Source organism: Rana temporaria, chromosome 9, assembly GCF_905171775.1.
Source record: "Rana temporaria chromosome 9, aRanTem1.1, whole genome shotgun sequence".
NCBI lineage: Eukaryota > Metazoa > Chordata > Amphibia > Anura > Ranidae > Rana > Rana temporaria.
In genome coordinates, this window is record NC_053497.1 from 128,490,101 (window position 1) to 128,509,812 (window position 19,712).

Here is a 19,712-nt window from a genome sequence, read left to right on the forward strand (position 1 = left end):
AAATAAAGCATGACCCCACGTAAATGACGTTTTTATCGAACGGCGCATTCGCCGTCCGTGGATGTATCCCAGTGCGCCTGCTCCAAATTACGCCGCAAAGACTCATTGGTTTCGACGTGAATGTAATTTACGCCCAGCCCCATTCACGGACGACTTACGCAAACGACGTAAAAATTAAAAAATTTGACGCGGGAACGACGTCCATACTTAACATTGGCTGGGCCAGCTTTTTGTTGGACTAACTTTACGCCTGAAAACGCCTTACGTAAACGGCGTATTTTTACTGCGACGGGCAAGCGTACATTCGTGAATAGGCGTATCTCGCCGATTTACGCATTCTAGGCATAAATCAGCGTACACGCCCCTAGCGGCCGGCCTACATAGACAGCTAAGATCCGACGGTGCCCGCCGTCGTATCTTAGCTAGATTTAAGTGTATCTTAATTTGAGAATACACATAAATTTACGACGGCGCAGATTCAGAGTTACAACGGCGTATCTACTGATACGCCGGCGTAAATCTCTCTGAATCTGGCTATATATAAACAATGCATGTGTAACATAAGGCCACCATGCTGATCCAGTGGCTTCAGTGCTTTTGAGTCATTAACCCAGCACAATCATGCTGAGTAAAAGGTCAGTATAAAACAGGTATTTGCACCCACTTCCAGGAATAGAGTCACGCCCCTTCCAAACCCCCCCCAACCCCTCCCCCCCGCTGTCTTCTGGGAAACACACTGGTCCCAGGAGACAGTGGGGACCGGTGAGGACGCGCAGCACGACTCGCACATGCGCAGTAGGGAACTAGGCAGTGAAGCCGCAATGCTTCACTTCCCGATTCCCTCACCTTCAACTCTTTAGTGCCACCCTTTGGGCAACTTCTGCTAATGTTGTTATGGTGAGAATTGCTTCTGGGCATGCGTGTTTGTACTTTGGAGTTTTGTCCGACGGACGTGTGTACACACGATCGGATAATCCGCCAACACACAATTGTTGGCGGACAATTTTAAAGAATGCTATCCAACATTTGTTGGTGGAAAATCCGACAATTGTGCGATGGAGCATACAAACGGTCAGATTTTCCAACAACAGGCAGTCATCACACAATTCCCTTCTGATAATCCAATCGTGTGTACAAGGCTTTAGGCCCAATTGTCCATTTTTCATCCACCTGTTGACAGATAAAAAACGGACATCAATGCATCTCTATGGAAAAACAATGATCATCCATTAACATCAGTTTATATCTGCATCTGTCAACATTTGTTTTTTTAAAGCAGGAACACCTATATCACAGGTCACATGACAGAGCTCTTTAGCGCAATACATTTAATAACAAACAGCCTGTGATGGCACATTATTGTGTGTGTGTGTGTGTGTGTGTGTGTGTATGTGTATATATATATATTATATATATATATATATGTTTAATGTATTACTGTTTAAAATGAAAAATTAAATCTCTATGTTCTATTTTCTATTTTCTTTCACAAAGGGCACCGGATGCCTTAAAAGAATTGGCGCCGGGGTCACAGCCTCCGTTTCTCCTCTACGACACCGAGGTCAAAACAGACACCAATAAAATCGAAGAGTTTCTGGAGGAGATCTTGGTGCCCCCAAGGTGAGACAATGTCCCGGGCGGGAGGCCTGCTAGTTGCTGACACCGAGCTACCAATCCTAGCATGCCCGGCCAACCAAGATCTGCCAGTACATGGTAAAATAGATAGCACACATGCGCGTTACAGCGCCTTTTTTTCTACATTGATGTTTGTTATCTTAAAGTGGAGGTTCACCCAAAAAGTTAATTTTTAACATTAGGTTGAGGCTCGTTTTGTCAAGGGGAATCGGGTGTTTTTTTTTAAATCGAAGCAGCACTTACCGTTTTAGAGATAGATCTTCTCCGCCGCTTCCAGGTATGGGCTGCGGGACTGGGCGTTCCTATTTGATTGACAGGCTTCCAACAGGCTTCCGATGGTCGCATACATCGCGTCGCGATTTTCCAAAAGTAGCCGAACTCGGTGCGCAGTCGCCGTATAGATCCGCACCGACGTTCGGCTTCTTTTGGCTACTCGTGACGCGATGTATGCGACCGTGGGAAGCCTGTCGGAAGCCTGTCAATCAAATAGGAACGCCCAGTCCCGAAGACCATACCCGGAAGCGGTGGAGAAGATCTATCTCTAAAACGGTAAGTACTGCTTCGATTTAAAAAAAAACACCAGATTCCCCTTGACAAAATGAGCATCAATCTAATGTTAAAACATTTTTTTCGGGTGAACTCCCGCTTTAAAGCAATTGTTACGTGGCTGCTGTACAATCAGGGGTCAAGTCCTGGGGAAAAAAGTGTGGGAACTCCCACCCAAGATCCACTCCCCCACCAAAAAAAAAAAAATGATACGCTCATATGCATAATTACTAAACTGCATGTTTTTTTAAGCAAGTTCTTTCTAAATCCCACGATAACTCGCGGCAGACCTCCGGAATGTCTCCTGGGAACGATGAAAAAAGCTCCCAGGAGACATTGCGGCATCGAGGAAGTGACGGAATACCCGCACATTACCCGATGATTCCATATACAGGAAGCGCCCAGTAACATAAAGGATTACTAAGGTTCGCCTGACAGTTACTCGAGCTGGGCATCGCCGCTTAGTGAAGGATTGGCTCGGGCGGCTCGGCTGCTCTCGGCTGCTCTAGTCCTGCAAAGGGAACTGCGTTCCTGCTGTGAAAAAAGTGCAGGAACTCCGTTCCCGCAGGACTTGAGCCCTGTGTACATGTACATGTATGAGAAAGTCTCCTGTTCTCTTTGTATTGCTCCCTTTATGTAAAATCTCTGATGTTTCTGCCAGTCCCTCTGCTTTCTAATTAAAAACTGACCACAATAAGCAGGACAATACAGAGTGGTCAGTTCTCCAGCCATGCTGGAAACTTAGTGTGCTCTCCTCCAATGATCAGAATTGTCCTAACATGCCCCCCCCCCCCCCGCTGGACAACCATTCACTGAGAAGCTTGGTGTACTACTGCTTCTCCTCCCCCAGCTCTTATGCAGTGGAGAACAGAGGGAATGTGATCACTTATAATAATAAAAAAAAAAGGAATAAATGTATTGGCAGCCGCCGTATAACTGTGGCGGCTGGTCGGCAAGCAGTTAACAACCAGCTATAAACAGGTAAAAAAAAAAACGCAAATCGCGGCAAAAACGCAGTAATTGGGTTTTAGATGCGGGTCCATTGTATTCTCTTACATGCAAAACGCTGCTTTTTGCTGGAAAAAAAGTCCTGACCCTTTCCAAAAACGCAGATGCACAAAAAAGCATTGATGTGAACATGTTCCATAGCAAACCATGTTAAAACATTTCCCTGCATTTCTGCAAAATGTAAAATGCATCAAGAAACGCATTAGTGTGAATGGAGCCTAATGCCTGGTTTACACCAATGAATTTTTAGTGCATTTTGCAGATTTGTACATAGGAAACCATGTTGAATGGGCTGCAGTGCAAATTTGCAAAATGCATAGGTTCGAACCAGGCCTAAGGCTGGATTCACACATATGCAGTTTTAGTGCTTTTTGCATTTTGCACTACAGATTGTGTTCCATAGGAAACCATGTTAAATGGAATGTAGTGCAAATCTGCAAAATGCAAAAAGCACTAAAACTGCATAGGTGTGAATCTAGCCTACGAAACCATGTTAAATGCATATATTTTTCAAAACACATTTTTGATCCATTGAAGTCTATGGAACCAAAAACACGCAAAAAATCCCTGATCATCTCCATAAAATGCACAGATGTGAACGACATCCATAAGGCTGCATTCACACCTATTGCATTTTTTGTGCTTTTTGCATTTTGCAGGTTTGCAGTACAGTCCATATAACATGGTTTCCTATGGAACACATTCTGTAGTGCAAATCTGCAAAATGCACAAAAAATGCATAGGTGTGAATCCAGCCTACGAAACCATGTTAAATGGACTGTAGTGTGTTTCTGCAACACAGAAATCGCACTAAAAAAATGCATAGGTGTGAGCTAGGCCTAAATCCTGTTTCTAGCCCTGGCACGTGCCACTCATTTTGTATGCATTTCATAATTAGCATTTTAGTTCATTTCCTCCTTGTGTTCTCTTGCTGCCAACCTTGAACTTTGCAGGCCTACGTACGTGAGTTTTCACACTCGTAACTAGTTTATATGGAGGTTGAAATGCTTGTAAAATTTAGCTCCTTATACTGCTTGCTGAGACTGGGACCAATACAGAAAAAGCGATTTTTCAATCGTCCCTGCACTCTTCATTGTTTGGCCTCATTCACACTGACACACCTGTGTTAAAATTGTGTAAAATGGGAGAAGTGATCTGAGAAATATACAACTTTAAAGTGGTAGTAAACTCTGCTTTATGACTTGTACCTAGAGGTAAGCTTATGATAAGGCTAAGCTGTAGGTACCGTGACGTTTAGGAGATAGACATTTGTAATAGTCAGTGGTGTCACCAGCGCATGCACACTGCGCTCTGAATGGAGAGCACACTGGAGTAATCCGTCCATTTAGAGCGCTGTGCTGCAACCATCATTCCCATGCACAGGAGTGACATCATCGCGGCCCAGCCATTAAAACAGCCAGAGAGCGCAAACCCCGGAGAAAGACTTGGTGAAGATGCAAGAGCCAACAGTGCCGCTGGAGGGCTTCGTTCTAGGATGATTCTGTCATAATGTGCTAATATGCATTGCTACCACTACTTTGTTTAAAGGTGCTTCTACAATGCAATATTTTTTTGCATGTGTTAGTGAATAACTCCTGCGTTACGAAGTGATAACCCTCAAAATTATAAAGCTAGGCCTAATAAACAAACTGAATAATAAACTGTGGGTTGCTGCATGCACAAAATTGTGTTTGCACAATTCATGAATATAATATAATAAATATGTGCCGCGCTACCATTCTCAAAAAAGTACCAACTGAACAAAAATAATGTCCTTCATATACATCAAGTGTAAAAAAAAAAGTCAGTTCATAATATTGACTGTTTATTAACCACTTAAGCCCCGGACCAATATGCAGCCTAAAGACCCAAGGTGTTTTTACAGTTCGGGACTGCGTCGCTTTAACAGACAATTGCGCGTCCTTTTTTCCCCACAAATAGAGCTTTCTTTTGGTGGTATTTGATCACATCTGCGGTTTTTAGTTTTTGCGCTATAAACAAAAATAGAGCGACAATTTTGAAAAAAAAGCAATATTTTTTACTTTTTGCTGTAATAAATATCCCCCAAAAACATATATAAAAACATTTTTTTTCCTCAGTTTAGGCCGATACGTATTCTTCTACCTATTTTTAGTAAAAAAAATCGCAATAAGCGTTTATCGATTGGTTTGCGCAAAATTTATAGTGTTTACAAAATAGGGGATAGTTTTATTGCATTTTTATTATTTTTTTTTTTTTTACTACTAATGGCGGCGATCAGCAATTTTTTTCGTGACTGCGACATTATGGCGGACACTTCGGACAATTTTGACACATTTTTGGGACCATTGTCATTTTCACAGCAAAAAATGCATTTAAATTGCATTCTTTATTGTGAAAATGACAGTTGCAGTTTGGGAGTTAACCACAGGTGGCGCTGTAGGAGTTAGGGTGCACCTAGTATGTGTTTACAACTGTTTGGGGGTGTGGCTGTAGGAATGACGTCATCGATCGTGTCTTCCCTATAAAGGGAATGACGCGATCGATGCGCCGCCATAGTGAAGGACGGGGAAGCCGTGTTTACACACGGCTCTCCCCGTTCTTCAGCTCCGGGGAGCGATCGCGACGGAGCGGCTATAAACAAATAGCCGCGCCGTGGTCCCGGATCGCTCCCCGAGCGGACCCGACCTCCGCATGTAGCGGGGGGGGTCCCGATCGGACCCCCCACCCGCTAATAGGCGAGGACGTACGTGTACGCCCATGTGCCTGTACGTGCCATATTGTGGACGTATATGTACATGCGGGGGTCGGGAACTGGTTAAAACTGTATATTGTGAAATTCCAATCCAAAAAATGTTCATAAGATTCTAAACCACTTTTCCAGATCGACACTGTGCTCTCAGTGCCCTCACCTTAAAGGGGTTGTAAAGTAAAAAGTTTTTCCACCTTAATGCATTCTATGCATTAAGGTGAAAAAACTTCCGACTACCCCCCCCCCCCTTTATACTTGCCTAACCCCTCGAAAGTCCCGCGCTCGGCCCCGACATCCTCTTCGCCACTCAGCCTGGCCGTTGATTGGCTAGAGCGGATGGATTTAAAGCAGCGCAGCCATTGGCTGGCGCTATGGTCAATCACATCCAATGACGCGGCACGCCAAGGGGCGGGGGCCCAAGTGATACAGTGAGCGGCTATGGCCACTCGCTGTATCACGGGAGCGCGCCCGCCAGGACTCCACACAATGCGAGGGAGCTTGCATGAATGTGTGGAGTTCTTGCGGGGAGGACCAGAGACAACCGAGGGACCCCAGAAAACCAGGATCAGGGGCCACTCTGTGCAAAACAAGCTGCACAGTGGAGGTAAGTATAACATGTTTGTTATTTAAAAAAATATATACATATTTCCTTTAAAAAACCCTTTATGGCCCCTTTCACATGAGGCAGTTTTCAGGCGTTTTTGCGCTAGAAATAGCACCTGAAAACTGCCTCATTTTCTGCAATGAGTGCTTTCACACCCGGGCGTTGCACTTGCACGATGTTCAGAAAAGTCCTGCAAGCAGCATCTTCGGGGCGGGTTGGGAGCGCTGTATACAGCGCACCCAAAACGCCCCTGCCCATTGCATGGAATAGGCAGCTCTTCCGAAGCGCCTTAAAAGCGCATCGGAAGTGACGCAACACAGGAGTTTTTAACCCCTTCTTTTAGGTTAAAAACACCCTGCTAACGGCCGGAAAGTGGTACAAAAGCGCCACTTAAACAGCAGTAAAGAGCCACAAAAATGAACAATGCTTTCCCACGAACGCAGCCGTGGCCCCAGTGTGAAAGGGGTCTTAGTGTGATATAAAATGCATGTAAAAATCACATCCAGCTTGGTTCTCTCATGTCTGTATCATGTACCAGTGTCCTCCGTGTACCTGTAGTGTGACCTCCCACTCACTAGGGTGCTCGTATTCTGTCAGATGTTCCTCCAGGGTAATGGGTGCTGGTCCCTTTATGAGCGTCTTTCCCACACAATGTATGGTTACTCCCACCACAGTGGTCAGGAGGTGGACCTACACGGGCACGTATTGGGTGGTATTGCACTTGACTGCCCAGTGATAGAGTCTAAAGCACTGCACACGTGTTTAGAAAAGCATACAAAAAAATACCGCTTTCAAAGCGATCGTCTCATCGTTCGTACACAGCTGTCGTCCGAGATTTAACAAAAAAGTTTTTCTCGTACGATACCAGAACGTATGATTTTCATTTAATAAGTACAGTTTCATCTGAAAATATCAGGCGTTGGGGGGGGGGGGGGTGATGCGTGTGGCCAGCGGCCGCGATGTCCGCTGGCCACCAGCGATCGCTCCACAGGGAGGCAGAATGGAGATCTGTCAATGTAAACAAACAGATCCCCGTTCTGTCAGGGGAGTACCGAGTGATCGTCTGTTCCTAGTGATTTGGAACAACGCTCTCTCTCCTCCTCCAGTCAGTACACCCCCCACAGTTAGACACACCTCCCAGGGAGCACATTTAACCCCTTGATCGCCCCCTAGTGTTAACCCCTTCCTTACCAGTGACATTTATACAGTAATCAGTGCATTTTTATAGCACCAATCACTGTATAAATGTCAATGGTCCCAAAAAAGTGTCCGATCTGTCCACCGCAATGTCGCAGCCCCGCTAAAAATCACTGATCACTGCCATTACTTGTAAAAAAAAAAATGCCATAAATCTATTCCCTATTTTGTAGACGCTATAGCTTTTGCATTTGCTTATTGCAATTTTTTTTTTTTTTTACCAAAAATATATAGAAGAATATATTTTGGCCTAAACTGATGAAGAAATATATTTATTTTTTGGATATTTATTATAGCAAAAAGAGAAAAAATATTGTGTTTTTTTTTTCAAAATTGTCAGACTTTTTTGTTTATAGCGCAAAAAATAAAAACCACAGAGGTGATCAAATACCACCAAAATAAAGCCCTCTTTGGAGAGAAAAAAAGGACGATAATTTTGTTTGGGTACAGCGCGGCATTACCGTGCAATTGTCAGTTAAAGCGACAGTGCAAAAAATGGCCTGGTCATTAAGGGGGAAAATCTTCCAGTCTGTAAGTGGTGTTGCTAAGGGCAATCTGGGTTCTCTGAAAGATATTCTGCACTTGCAGAGGATTTCTATGCTCAAAGACATTGGGGGTTATTTACTTAAACTGGGGAATGCTAAATCTGGTGCAGCTCTGCATAGAAACCAATCAGCTTCCAGGTTTTATTGTCAAAGTTTAACTGAACAAGCTGAAGTTAGAAGCTGATTGGCTACCATGTACAGCCGCACCACAGTCTAAATGCACAAGCTTTTGTAAATCTCACCCATGTGTTAAAACTACTTTACATTCGCTATCGCTACAATGTCATTGTTGCACTAAGGAGTCAGGAGTCAGGACTACTAGAGTGATGGTGCTAAAGTTTTGGGTAAATGTTTATAGAATCCTACATGCTTATGCTCTAAAATCTTTACTGCAGTATGGCAATTCATTTTTTTTTTATTATTTCAGTTATCCTAGCATGACACCTAAATACAAGGAATCCACCACAGCAGGGAATGACGTTTTCCATAAATTCTCTGCATACATCAAGAACCAATTACCAGCCCATGAAGACCGTGAGTATACACATTATATAACATAATACAATAATACATTTATTATTGTATCATAAATACAACAATATTAAAAATTATAGAACAACATATTTAAACTTAAAGTTTAAAAGAATCAAACTCCACGCAACGGTTGTTTTAATAATAATGCATGGTTACCCGTCAGAGATAGGTGTGTGTGTGTGCAGCTATTCACTCATACAGTGCCTTGATAAAGTATTCATACCCCTTGACATTTCCCACATTTTGTCATGTTACAATCAATGCATTTTATTGTGATTTTATGTGATAAACTAACACAAAGTGGCACATAATTGTGAAGTGGAAAGAAAATGATAAATGGTTTCATTTTTTTTTTTTACAAATAAATATCTGACAAATGTGGCGTGCATTTGTATTCAGCCCCCTTTACTCTGATACCACTAAATAAAATCTAGTGGAACCAATTTCTTTCAGAAATCACCTATTTAGTAAAGAGTCCACCTGTGTGTAATTTAATCTCGATTTAAATGCAGCAGTTCTGTGAAGCCCTCAGAGATTTGTTAGAGAACCTTAGTGAACAAACAGCATTATGAAGGCCAAGGACCACACCAGACAGGTCAGGGATAAAGATGGTGAGAAGATTAAAGCAGGGTTAGGTTATAAAAAAACATCCCAGCACTGTTCAATCCATCCTCCATCTGGAGAAGCGGCAGAGATCCACAGCTCAGATGAGAGAATCTGTCCACAGGACAACTATTAGTCGTGCACCCCACAAATCTGGCCTTTATGGAAGAGTGGCAAGAAGAAAGCCATTGTTGAAAGAAAGCCATAAGAAGTCCCATTAGATTTTCTGCAGATTTTTGTCTTCAGATTTACGAAAACCATGTAGCGCAAGAGCATGCCTGATTGCATACAAATTGAAACTCTTAAGCCTCGTACACACGATCGAATATCTGATGGAATCTAATCCAATGGATTTTTTTGTCAGATATCCGATGAAACTGACTTTCATCAGTCTTGCCTACACACCATCAGTCAAAAATCCGACCGTACCAAAACGCGGTGACGTAAAACACTACGATGTGCTGATAAAAACAAAGTTCAATGCTTCCGAGCATGTGTTGACTTGATTCTGAGCATGGATGGATTTTTGACGGATGGACTTCCACACAGACGATTGTTTTTTTATCCATAGGAAAAATTTAAAACATGTTCTTTTTTTTTCACCGCTGGAAAACAAACCGATGGGGCCCACACACGATCGGTTTGTCTGATGAAAACAGTCGATCGGTCCGTTTTCATCGGATAAACCGATCGTGTGTACAGGGCTTTAAGGTTTGACCTCATATTATATGGTTTTGGTAAATCTGAAGACAACAATCTGCAGAAAATCTAATAGTGTATGTGGGGTCTAACGCTGCAGATCACCCTGAACACACCATTTTCTTCAGCAGGGACAGAGAAGCTGTTCAGAGTTGATGGGAAGATGGATGAAACCAAATACAGGGCTATCTTATAAGAAAAAAGAAAAACAAATGGAATTTCTGCATGTAGGAGTGGGGGAACTGCTGCCTCCTTGTAGTAAACTTCACAATAGTGAAATCCTGAAAATATATGCAACTCAAAGGAAGGGAATATAACAGTGACTTTTTGGTGCTCCCCTCTCGTGAATGCACTCACCAGAGCGCCCTACCCCTGCAGGGGTGAAAGGCGTGTAAGAGATTATACTCCTATTCCTGAAATTCCACAGACCGGAATATACTCCTCCTCTGCTGTCTGGTTTAGGTGATCAGTGAGCCTTGTCCCTCCTGGGGTATATAATGGGGTATGTTCAGGCTCCTGGTCTTCCACTAGTTGCAATAGCCTCCTTCCTCAACCCCTTTTGGATAACCTGACTCTGTGTTTTCCTCAAGCCGATCCCCACCGAACGCCATACAGCCTGGGATCTCCTCAGTAGAAGTGGGGACCCAGTAAGTCACTGGGGCCCCTTTGTGGCATCAGTTGCTCCAGGCCAAGAGGGCCCAGAGTCAGGAACTTCGCGTAGTGAGCGACCCCAGGCCAGGTAGGCCATAGTGGTGGGGCCCGCGATGTGCGCACACCCTAAAGGTGGGTGCCGCACCTGGAACCAGGAACCCGCGAACAACCCAGAACAACGGCCTCCGCCACAGAAATACCCCCTCCCAGCATGCACAGCGAGGCCCAACTCCTCTCATTGGCTGCTGGGAAGAAGAGGCTCCTCCTAGATCCCTCCGGCGCCATCTGCCGTCCAGAGATGAGACCGTATCTCTGGACGCACAGACTGACCCACAGGACAATCCCAGGATTTGGCGACAGCCAAATTTAACAAAATTAAGAATGAGATCAACTTATCTCTCTCATTCTCCCACTAACTTTAGCGTAGTGCCCTTTCTGAAAGTAAAAGGGGGCGCTACAACTTTTTGCATCTAGAACTCGATGTTTACATCTCCATGTTTTAACACAATAAAAATGAAACCAAAAAATAACAAACGCGAAAACAGTGCCTTAAAAAGGGGAAAGAGGTCTAGACCTAGAAGAGGTAGGGTAGAAGGAAAAGTAGTGTAGAAGTGTTAGTGTATCAGATACATCACTAATCATATTAAAAGCAATTCAAGGAATGTCACAATATAACAAATATCTGAGTAGGTATACCCAGATGCGACAATCTTGTAAACTATTGAGTGTGTAAACTTACTTCAGAGATCATACAAAGGCAAAAAGTATTAACGTGTGCTTGTCAGATTTTAATATGGCTGAGGATATTTGAATATGAACCAGGGAGACCACGTTTTGTGGAAGCGTTCAGCGTTGTCACTCGACTGAGCAATGGTCTCCTTTAATAAATACTTAGAGTTTTTACGGTTGAACGATACGAAGGTCCATTTTGCTTACCAAATTTCATGGGGATAACCAATTACCTAAAACTCATGGTTGAGGAAGGAGGACATCACCACTAATGGAAGACCAGGAGCCTGAACATACCCCATTATATACCCCAGGAGGGACAAGGCTCACAGGCGGGATACCTGATCACCTAAACCAGACATCAGAGGAGTATATCCCGGTCCGTGAAATTTCAGAAATAGAAGTATAATCTCTTACATGACTTTCACCCCCGAAAAGTCACTTATATTTCTGGCACCGGAATTCTTTAATAGACTGTCACCAATTTTTGAGTTTGCACCAGTCACTTTTTTGGAAGTCTGATCTGAACCATGGAAATTAAACAATTGATTTATTTTTTATTACATAGTTGTTAAATTTCTTTGCACTTATAAGCACACACACAATATATATATATATATATATATATATATATATATACACACACACACACACACACACACATATATAGTTTACATGTACTATTTATACATTTTTAATGTTGTTTTGTGCTGAATATGACACACCCTATGTTCACATAAGCCTATTTAGGGCACCTACTATATAGTACACACAGGTTTGCATCCCTGTTGGTGGATTCAATTCGTAGGTACTATCATTTTTCTCACCCCCCACTTTTACATGATATTTTTGAAAAACTTTACTATAGTCTGCTTTCACAGAACAGCGCCATATTCCCTTTCTTTGAGTTGCATACAGGGGATACTCGAAAAATTTGAATATCGTGCAAAAGTTCATTTATTTCACTAATGCAACTTAAAAGGTGAAACTAATATATGAGAGACTCATTACATGCAAAGCAAGATAGCCCAAGCTGTGATTTGTCATAATTGTGATGATTATGGCTTACAGCTCATGAAAACCCCAAATACACAATCTCAGAAAATTTGAATATTACATGCAATCAATAAAACAAGGATTATACATAGAACTATATCTGACCTCTGAAAAGTAGAAGCATGCATATGTATTCAGTACTTGGTTTGGGCCCCTTTTGCAGCAATTACTGCCTCAATGCGGCGTGGCATGGAAAGGATCGTTATGGAAGACCAGGATGCTTCAATAGCGGCCTTCAGCTCTTCTGTGTTTGATCTCATGTCTCATCTTTCTCTTGGCATTGCCCCATAGATTGTCTATGTGGGGTTCACGTCAGGCGAGTTTGCTGGCCAATCAAGCGCAGTAATACCACGGTCATTGAACCAGGTTTTGGTGCTTTTAGCAGTGTGGGAAGGTGCCAAGTCCTGATGGAAAATGAAGTCAGCATCCCCATAAAGCTTGTCTGCAGAAGGAAGCATGAAGTGCTCCAAAATCTCCTGGTAGACAGCTGCGGTGACCCTAAACTTAATGAAGCACAGTGGACCAACACTAGCAGATGACATGGCTCCCCAAATCAACACAGACTGTGGAAATTTCACACTGGACTTTAAGCATCTTGCAGTGTGTGCCTCTCCATTCTTCCTCCAAACTCTGGGTCCTTGGTTTCCAAATCAGATGCAAAATTTTCTCTCATCAGAAAAGAGGACTTTGAACCACTGAGCAACAGACCAGGTCTGTTTTTCTTTAGTCCAGGTAAGATGCTTCCGGGGGTTGTTTGTTGTTCAGGAGTGGCTTGACAAGAGGAATACTAAACAAGTAAAAAAGGCGCAAAGCACAGGTACCTCAAGTAGCGGTACCCAATAGTCCAAGGGCAAAGGTAAGAAGGTGTGTATATACACATATATATGCACACATAGAACTATATGGCAGGGTATCAGCCAGGGCAGCCACCAAGAAAACCAAAAGCCGGTTCCGGTATACTAGGAAAAAAACAAGAATAGGGGCGCCTCTGAGTATGTATCATAAGAATAATTTAATTAACAACAACATCCACTCACATGGAGAACAGGTAAGTTGCATTCAAATCCGGTTGCTGGGCTGAAGAGATTAAACTGGGACTGCAAGTCACAGCAAGTCCTGTAAAGCTGGCACCACATCAGATCCGTGCAGGATGGAGTGGGATGGCTGAGCACAGCATGGTTTTCTTCAGTGATCCAGGCTTGGGCATATCTTAGTCTATCAGGAAAAATCCATCTAATAAGAATATGGGTTCCAGGTAAAAGGTGTAGTGGAGAGTGACAAGAGTCAGTTGTTATGGCAAGCCGCGCTGTGGTTTGGTGTGCACTCCGTCTCTGTAGATTGAAAAGAGTGAGACTAAAGGAGCATCACAGCACGGCGCCCGGCAATGACATCACACACATGTGACATGTTTCGAAGCTAGCACGCCATTGATGGAAAAAAGGCAGGAGTATCGCCTGTATATTAGAAGAAAACCTGTTAAGAGTCTGCAAAAGACTTGAGACTGGGGTGGAGGTTCACCTTCCAGCAGGACTACAACCCTAAACATACAGCCAGAGCTACAATAGAATGGTTTGGATCAAAGCATATTCATGTGTTAGAATGGCTCAAAGTCCAGACCCAAATCTAATTGAGAAGACTTGAAAATTGCTGTTCACAGACGCTCTCCATCCAATCTGACAGAGCTTGAGATATTTTTCAAAGAAGAATGGGTAGAAATGTCACTCTCTAGATGTGCAAAGCTGGTAGAGACATCCCCAAAAAGACTTGCAGAGAAAGGTGGTTCTACAAAAGCATTGACTCAGGGGGGCTGAATACAAATACACACCACACTTTTCACATATTTATTTGTAAAAAAAAAAAAAATTTAAAACCATTTATACATTTCTTTCCACTTCACAATTATTTTCCACTCTGTGTTGATCTATCACATAAAATCCCCATAAAACACATTTATGTTTTTGGTTGTAACATGACAAAATATGGAACATTTCAAGGGGGTGAATACTTTTTTAAGGCACCTTATATTCTCCTCCTGTCAGTGCAGGGAATCTGACCTGTTTCATGCCTCAACAGTAAAAAGTTCTGAAACATTTTATTAATAGCAAGGTTCTTAGAAAAACCATCCCGTTTTGGCAGGAATAGGGCTCGTTTTTTCAGGGCTACAAAAATATATAGAATAACATACAAGTCATTTTTTTGTGGTTGATATTGCAAAAGGTATGAGGAATACATCCTAATTTTTTTTTCCAGATCTACAAAAGAATTTGCTGCGCTCATTTTTACTCCTAGACCGTTACATGTGTACTCCACTACCACATGAGTTGGCCAAGAACCCCAAAATGACCGAATCACAGAGGAAGTTCTTGGATGGAGATGAACTGACACTTCCAGACTGTAACCTCCTGCCTAAACTCAACATCATCAACGTGAGTGGGAAATACATCTTTTAATTCTTTGGATACTAAATGTCATGTATTGCCTAATTTTAAAGGGGAAGTTCACGCTTTTGTTTTTTTTAAAGATTATTTGCCAAATGTACATACAGGTCAAAAAGCATGGTAGTTTGAGTGAGCCCATGGCTTCTTTTTAGCTTTAGTTAGAGTAGAACAGCTGTCGATATTGAAAGATCATGCATCGCCTTCTGTTCTGAAAAAAAATGAAATTTTAAAAATTTTTCCCATTACTTTCTGTGCCAGCGACAATTAAGTAAACCCGATTAACCACTTGCTGACGGCCGTACGACTTTGTACGGCCTCAGCGCGGCTCCCAATCTCTAACAGGCCGTGTTTTTACGGCCTCTCCTTTACACGTTCCCCGCGCGCGCTCCCGAGCGCGCGGCGGGGAACTTCTGTACTGGCCGTGTCCCTTGGACACAGCCAGTCACAGATCGCCGTGAACGGCCAATCGGAGCGGCCGTTTCCTAGGCGATCTGTGCGGCCAATGAGAGATGATCTCATATGTTTACATATGAGATCATCTCTCATTCCCGGCTCTCGCAGACAGCGGTGCTGTCAGGGGAGAGAGGAGACGGATCTGTGTCTCTTGTACATAGAGACATAGATCGGTCACCCCCCCAGTCACCCCCCCTCCCCCACAGTTAGAACACTAATTAGGGTACACATTTAACCCCTTCCTCACCCCCTAGTGTTAACCCTTCCCTGCCAGTCACATTTATACAGTAATTAGTGCATATTTATAGCACTGATTGCAGTATAAATGTGAATGGCGCCAAAAATGTGTCAAAAGTGTCCGATGTGTCCGCCATAACGGCGCAGTCCCAATAAAAATCGCAGATCGCCGCCATTTCTAGTAAAAAAAAAAATTTATACAGTAATTAGTGCATATTTATAGCACTGATTGCAGTATAAATGTGAATGGCGCCAAAAATGTGTCAAAAGTGTCCGATGTGTCCGCCATAACGTCGCAGTCCCAATAAAAATCGCAGATCGCCGCCATTTCTAGTAAAAAAAAAAAAAAAAAAAATAATAATAATTCTGTCCCTTATTTTGTAGGCGCTATAACTTTTGCGCAAACCAGTCGCTTATTGCGATTTTTTTTTTTTTTACTAAAAATATGTAGAATACGTATCGGCCTAGACTGAGGATAAAAAAAAAAACGTAAAAAAAAAAATTGAGCTATTTATTATAGCAACAAAGTAAAAATATTTTATTTTTTTTCAAAATTGTCGCTCTATTTTTGTTTATAGCGCAAAAAATAAAAACCGCAGAGGTGATCAAATACCACCAAAAGAAAGCTCTATTTGTGGGGAAAAAAGGACGTTAATTTTGTTTGGGAGCCACGTCGCACGACCGCGCAATTGTCAGTTAAAGCGACGCAGTGCCGAATCGCAAAAAGTCCTCTGGTCAGGAAGGGGTTTAAGTGCCCAGTAAGGAAGTGGTTAAAACCCCTTTACACTCTATCCAACGTAATATAGCATAAAATTACGACTGGGACTTTTCAGGTGCTACAGTGGTAAATAAAAAAAAATGTATATTTTTTTTTAATGTAGAAATAGCTTTAAAATACGAACTTTGCTTAAGGTGGTTGTAAACCTCAGTTAGGAAATTTGACCCAAGCACATATATCTGTAGTGTTTACCGGTGTTCAGAATAGGAAATGTAAGAAACCTGTTGGGCCCACTTAGTCCAGTAGGTTGCCACATGTGCAACGTGTTGCAGTAGGTCACGGATTGTATATTAAAGTGGGGTTTTTCGCAGGTAAACATGCATTGCAGTAAAGCAGCCCTTTTATAGTAAATAGGCCCATTTTTTTGAATATGCACCTTTGGGCTGTATAAAAAAAAAAAAAAAACGAAAACAAACAAAAAAAATGCATTCTCACCTCCATGCTGCAGCACTGGTGTAATGCTGCAGCTGTCCCCCGCTGGTTTCAAGACTGAGAAGGCTCCTATATGCCATGGGAGGGTTTCAGCAGAATAGGCAGTGCTGTAAATTCAGAAATCACTGGACAGAACAAGGTATGTTCAGGTGCTGATTGAATAAGCAATGACATGTTGATAGCCTTGTTACCTGCAATATCTTCTTATGCCCTTTGTAGCATAAGCAGGTACAGCCTACATTAGAGGATAACTTTTCTCTAACTTCAAGAGCATAGCTGGGAGGCATACAATCAAAGGAAGCTGCAATAGGCAAACTTTACTGGCAGGATCAACAGGTATTTGTTAAATATTACAGCGGAACCAAGAGAAAACGGAGTGCAGATACCTAAATAATTATTTGGTACAGCAGTGTTTTTAATGCTAGGCCAAAGTTCTACTTTATACTGTTTGCCTTGACATGTAGAATCTAAGAAACCATAAAAAAAGCCTCTTCTTTGCAGACGGTTTGCCATCACTTTCGCCATTTCGACATCCCCAGAGACCTGAAGGGTTTATCTCGCTACCTGAACAACGCAACACAGCTGAAGACCTTCACGTACACCTGTCCAAACAAAGACGAGATCATACTCTTCTATCGCTCTGTGGCAAAACCATTGCCACGCTGAGGGCCTTCCATACAAAGCTTTGAACTCTTCACCGCTGCATCCAGTGTGCACGGTGCAGGACTGTCATCACCGTCCTATTACCTTCTTTGGCTACAAAGACAGTTGTGTTGCAAGAGCGCCCTCTACAGCTTTCGGTATGCAGTATCAAACAATGGTATAAAACACAGGAGTAGTCCTTGTACAGCCAAGCAATGTTAATATCGTCTTCCATGGAGATAATACAAGCAGACCTGTCTTCATTCAAGTAAAAAGACTTTATTGATTCTGTATACATTCAATATTAAAACAGTTACAAAAAATAAACTATTGTCCGGGGGGGGGGGGGGGGGGGGGGGTTCCCGTTTGGCCCAAAAATGTCCACCTGGCTTAGTCTCAACCCACCTATGGCTCCTCGAATTTTGGCCAATTCAGCCACAATGAATGTCATCTCTGGCCAGCCTTGCACAGCCCTATGCGCTACTAACATATTTCTGTTATCTACCTATACTGTATTCATGTTAATTTAATTAAAACTCTGCTTGCCGACATTTGGATATGTAAATAAAAAAAATTGTTTTAAAATCAAGTTTACATGACTTAGGTGTTCATAATTGTTAATACAAAAATCATAAAAGTGCTGAAAAACATAAGAAAGAAAACGCAAGAGGGTGCTTCTAAAGCAGTATGCAAGATCAATTTATTAATAAAAAGCAAATAAGTCACTCACATGTAGAAGAATAAAAAATCACATGTAATAATTTCTGTTGCCATCATCCAGAAACATAGGCAGTGCAAAGATAATAGGAAGAAGAAAACAACAAACAGTGGATTTTTGCTTCCTATTATCTTTGCACTGCCTATGTTTCTGGATGATTGCAACAGAAATTATTACACGTGATTTTTATTCTACTACATGCGAGTAGATTATTTGATTTTTATTCATAAATTAAACTTACATACTGCACTTAGAAACACCCTCTTGTGTTTCTTTGCGTTGCTTTGGATATTCCTTCTTCTGCTGAGGAGCTGCACCAAGTTGTAATGAAGCAAGCTGAGCTTACACATGACATTATATAGCCAATACCTATAGCCTTGTACACACGACCAGTTTTCCCGTCGGGAAAACTGCCATGGGAGCTTTTGGCCGGGAAAACCGTCCGTGTATATGCTCCATCAGAGTTTTCCTGACAGGAAAACTGCCAAAAAAAAAAAAAAGAGAACCAGTTCTCTTACCGAGCAGGTTCTCGGTTTTCCCCTCGGGATTCCCGGTGTAGTGACACAGTTCGCTGCCTATCCTAGAATGCTCCGGAAGTCACGTGGCGGTCAACTGCGCATGCGCGATGCGTTCCAAACGCAAATGCGATGCGTTCCAATGGATTCACGACAGTGCACACCAGCGAACCCGGCATTCAGAGCGACGTGGATTTAGAGGAAAGTGGCCAGTCGGCCTCACGTCCTCGCTTCGCTCGCTCCACTCACTCGGCCTCCTGGCTCTTTAACATCCTCCAATCCACGGGGATGTTAAGGAAAGAGCCTGGATGCCGACCGAGGTTTCACTGGTGTGCACTGTCGTGAATCCATTGGAACGCATCGCATTTGCGTTTGGAACGCAACGCGCATGCGCAGTTGACCGCCACGCGACTTCCGGAGCATTCTAGGATAGGCAGCAAACTGTGACAATACACCGGCGGACTTTACCGCCGGATATCCCGTACTTGTGTACGAGGCTTATGTGGCCATTATGAACTTTTCTTCTTGGACTTCACCATTTTGGAGTTTTTCAACTTGTTTTGCGCTGTAACAGATTTTTTTATCGCTTAAAAAAAACATTTAGTACGTTAAATGAAACGCGTAAAAATGTGTGTCGCACTTGCAGTGCCATTCGTGGTTAATGGCACCCCAAATGCTTTGCACATGCAACAAAATGCATGGTTAAAAACCACGCAAAGCTCAGAAAGATACATGAGCTCTTTTGAATGTTTGGCACATGTAGGGCAGCTATGAAAATGAATGGGCTGCCCTACGAGTAAAAAATAAATAAAACATAAATCATCACACTTATGCGCAATGTTATAGTCTTAATATCTAAAATTTGATTTGGGTATAAAATATTAGAACGCCAAGTATAGCCTTTTAACAGCAAAAGCTGTGGATTTTTACACGCAATATGTGACATCACGCTACAGTAGTG

General features: G+C 42.6%; 1 protein-coding gene across 1 annotated transcript in view; it reads left to right on the plus strand.

Moving 5' to 3' along the window:
• The window catches only part of CLIC3 (chloride intracellular channel 3), a 60,961-nt gene extending 43,093 nt beyond the window's left edge, over positions 1-17,868 (plus strand). Inside the window, exons 3-6 of the mRNA XM_040324472.1 lie at positions 1,495-1,620; positions 8,694-8,800; positions 14,789-14,964; positions 17,378-17,868. Of these exons, the coding sequence (XP_040180406.1) occupies positions 1,495-1,620; positions 8,694-8,800; positions 14,789-14,964; positions 17,378-17,542 (574 nt within the window). The 3' untranslated portion in view covers positions 17,543-17,868. The remainder of the gene's footprint in view (positions 1-1,494; positions 1,621-8,693; positions 8,801-14,788; positions 14,965-17,377) is intronic.
• Positions 17,869-19,712: the final 1,844 nt, after the last annotated feature.